The sequence below is a fragment of the Octopus bimaculoides genome, chromosome 12 (genome assembly GCF_001194135.2).
Source record: "Octopus bimaculoides isolate UCB-OBI-ISO-001 chromosome 12, ASM119413v2, whole genome shotgun sequence".
NCBI lineage: Eukaryota > Metazoa > Mollusca > Cephalopoda > Octopoda > Octopodidae > Octopus > Octopus bimaculoides.
Window position 1 is genome coordinate 49,275,172 of NC_068992.1, and position 3,944 is coordinate 49,279,115.

The following is a 3,944-nucleotide window of genomic DNA, read 5'->3' on the forward strand; positions in this document are numbered from 1 at the left end:
ATATGTATGTGTGTGTATATGTATGTGTGTGTGTGTGTGTGTGTGTGTGTGTGTGTGTATGTATATGTATACTGTTATGAGTATAAAACCTGTATTATATATATTCTACATATGATGAAGGTGCGTGACCTAGTGGACATGCTGTTTCACACACTATTGCTAGATCATGGGTTCAATTCCCAGACTGGACAGCGCATTGTGTTCTTGAGCGAAACACTTCATTTCACATTGCTCCAGTCTTCCTTTTGATCAGGGAGAATGTTGGCATGCTCGCCTACCCTGTGGGATGGTGTCATCCAAAAGCTAAAACAAAGCAAAGTGCATTGTAACCAATGATGTGCAACATCTGATAGTCTGGTCAGTCATGTGATCACATGATATATATGCGTGTGCATATATATATATATATATATATATATATATATATATATATATATATATATATATATATATTCTTTTATTCGTTTCAGTCATTTGACTGTGGCCATGTTGGAGTACCACCTTTAGTCGAACAAATTGACTCCAAGACTTATTCTTTGTAAGCCTAGGACTTTTTTGTTGTCTTTTTTCCTCTAATACATACCTGCTAACTCGGAAGCCTAGATCTCTGGCTCCAGCCCCAGCTGTGAACTTAGAACCTAACAGATGACCAATTATAGCACTTACACAACGTACCTATTCGTTTAGATCACCAGTGAACTAAACCCCTCATACTCTATAAGTCAGGGAAAAGATGCACTCGTATATCTGTCAGTAGAGTGGGTATATTATCTGAAATGTATAGTATTAGATATCCAGCAAGGCCGATCTTACCTATCGGTTTCGCATAAAGAATAGAATGAAGTGTTAAGTAATGATCAAATTATATAACTTTTCATTCATCAGAGTTTTCCGATATGGAGAATAGTCGACATATTCCCTTCCATATTGGCTATATCTGATGAACGTAAAGTTATATAATCGGATTGTTACTTAACACTCCATTGTATTCTTTGCGTGAAACCAATTGGTAAGATCAGCCGTGATATAGATATTTAAAAGTATACATTTCGGATAATATATATACATATGTATATATATATAATGCCATGTATGTTTTTGCTTTAAAATATGCATGACGTTGGCGCCAGGAAGGGCATCCGGTCACAAAACCCAAAAAACACCCCTTCAAATAGTCTCGTCCAACCCAGGCCAACACAGAAAGGGGCCGCTAAAACGACAATGACGATAATGATATATATATATATGGCGTTGCGCCCAAAAGCCGTAGTTTCTTCAGATATACATGTTTCAGTCATCGTACATTACGATTCTGTACACCTGAATAATTACATAATTACACATGTAAATCATGTAAATTAGCGAGAAAATGAACGACTGAATCAGCATGTATATATATATATATATATATATGTATGTATGTATTTGTATATACACATATATACTCTGCACAATGTATAGAGGGATATTCTCTTTCATTTGTATATCACAACCAACTACTTATACAAGAAATACTTCGGATATCTTATCTTCTATATGTAAAAACGATGGAAATATCACGATTAGAACCTTTTTTTTTTATCAAAGGTGTTCTCGATCAGGGACCGATCTGATCTGTGTAGGGTATTGTTAAAAAATTTCTCTGTATGAGAACTATAAAAAAGATCCGTAAAGTAACTGAAATGAAAGTACATTAATGCAAAACGATAAAGAAATTAACTTAAATAAAGTTAACATTCAACAGAACGGACACGTAGTGTACAAATGAAATTATCTTTTTTTGAAAATAAAATTATTATGATAATAGTAATTTCAATTATTGTCTCAAGGCCGTGTTATCGAGGAAAGTTATTGAAGTTGATTTAATCGGCTATACTCTTTACACAACATTCATATTCATTTTTGTTGTTGTTGCTTAGCCTACAAGTTAGTTCATATGATCGAAGGCAATACAATCGTGACCATCCTGACTTTATGTATATCAAAACTTACATTATCTAATGTATTCATTTTAAACGATAGTGTGATTTGAGAGATATTTGGCTACTATTTCTAGCGTGTCGTGCGACCGGTTAGACACCGTCTAGTTTGCTATTTACTAATGTGACCAATTACGAAGACCGGGTGTTTGGATGAACTTGTGTATACACATTCCTAGCCGATTACATCTGTTAATCCGCCTGTCTGTCTGTGTCTCTCTCTTGGTTTTCCCCCCAGGGACGCTTTACCAAACGAATTAAAACAATGAGCCATCACGAGAATATGTGGTCGACTCGAATTTCAAGAAATAGCAGCCAAATTTTATTTTTCTCAAATGACACTTTAAAAAACGATGGTATGGTCACCATTGGAATGACTTTGATGATAGGTTTGCCCGATCAGGACTGACCTGGGGCTGAACAACAAGTTTCAGTTTAAGTTTTCTTTGTTTTATCTTGATTTTTTTTTTTAAACTCGTATTATGTTTCCTCACTATTTGAAGACTAGGCAAGTAAGATTTGTCAACAGTTTCAATTAAATACTATCAACAAACGGAACCTCTACGTGGAATGATCGATCTCTTAGAAATAGCAGACTAAATCTCCCTCAAATCACACCCTACCCGTCTTGAAGTATGGATGCATACAACAAAGATAGTCCCTGATACACAGTGATAGGATGGTCACGATTAGAAAGCTTTTCATCATAACTCCTGGGTCAATGTAGAAACAACAAACTGTTACTGCAACGAAAGAGGCCTCAATCCTCCTCATTAACTCATACACTTGTCTTAAAAATGAAAATAGTAATGTAGTACTTCATAAACTATGACAGGATAGTCAAAGCTGGGACGTTTTTGATCATAAGTCTGCTCTGTTAGGGCTGATCCTGGGGCTAGACACGGCTCAAACAACAATAACAAGAAGAATGCAATGAAAGGTGATGTGAATCAACAACTTACTCACTACTGTTCTTTCTCGGCTCTGTCATATCTCTAATGAAAAAATATACATTGGGACAAAATGTGACAAGGTACTCGCTCTGACGTCACACACACATACAAACTAACTGTTCTTCACTCTCCCTACTACTACAACTTTTTTCTCCTACTACAACTTTTTCCTCCTCCCTCTCCGTCACTTCCTTCATCGGTCAACATGACTTGCTGTTATTTATTTATTTTTTTGTCCATCTTTTGTAGTGTTGTTATTAGTATTTTTCACAATGGTAGGAGAAGCGAGACAGAAAGAGAAAGGGAGAGGAAGCAACCGTAAAGTTTTTGTTTATTTTATTTTATTTTATTTATTTAATTTTTTTTTTTCAAATTTGTTTCAGATGAAAAAAATAAGAAAAAAGCAAAACACTTTGATATTTAAATCAAAATACTTCTGTAAAACTCTTGTCTGTTGTTATCTATAAGTATCATTATGACTTATTCTTTTCTCTTACGGTAGATTTTAAAAATTTATTTCACAGAGGACGAAACTTGCAAAAGTTTTTTTTTTCTTTCGTTCTCATAAAACAGCGGTAACAACGAATACTTTTTCTGCATATCTAGACAGGGAGGTAGATTTGAGCTTAAAAAAAGAAAGAAGAAAAGAAGCTATTTTAATATTGCAGCATCTATTTAGTTCAGCCTCTTTACGTTCCCAGTTCAAATCTAGCTTTATTAGACTTTCCTTCGGGGTTCGATAAATTCAATACCAGTAATATATTCTCGATTTAATCGATTAGTATAGGTGGGTGGAACACAATGAGTTTTTATTGCATTTTTGACTTTTTTTTTTTTACAAATACTCTTTACTCTTTACTCTTTTACTTGTTTCGGTCATTTGACTGCGGCGATGCTGGAGCACCGCCTTTAGTCGAGCAGATCGACCCCAGGACTTATTCTTTGTAAGCCTAATACTTATTCTATCGGTCTCTTTTTGCCGAACCTCTAAGTTACGGGGACGTAAACACAC

General features: G+C 34.9%; 2 protein-coding genes across 2 annotated transcripts in view; one reads left to right on the forward strand and one right to left on the reverse strand.

Annotated features, from left to right (window-relative positions):
• The window catches only part of LOC106871224 (myogenesis-regulating glycosidase), a 22,349-nt gene extending 19,271 nt beyond the window's left edge, over positions 1-3,078 (reverse strand). The window contains exon 1 of the mRNA XM_014917575.2: positions 2,942-3,078. Coding sequence (XP_014773061.1) covers positions 2,942-2,970 — 29 coding nt within the window. The 5' untranslated portion in view covers positions 2,971-3,078. The remainder of the gene's footprint in view (positions 1-2,941) is intronic.
• Positions 3,079-3,177: 99 nt separating this feature from the next.
• Positions 3,178-3,944, forward strand: part of LOC106871226 (uncharacterized) — a 26,204-nt gene continuing 25,437 nt past the window's right edge. The window contains exon 1 of the mRNA XM_052972182.1: positions 3,178-3,250. The gene's annotated coding sequence lies outside the window, so the exon portion shown is untranslated. The remainder of the gene's footprint in view (positions 3,251-3,944) is intronic.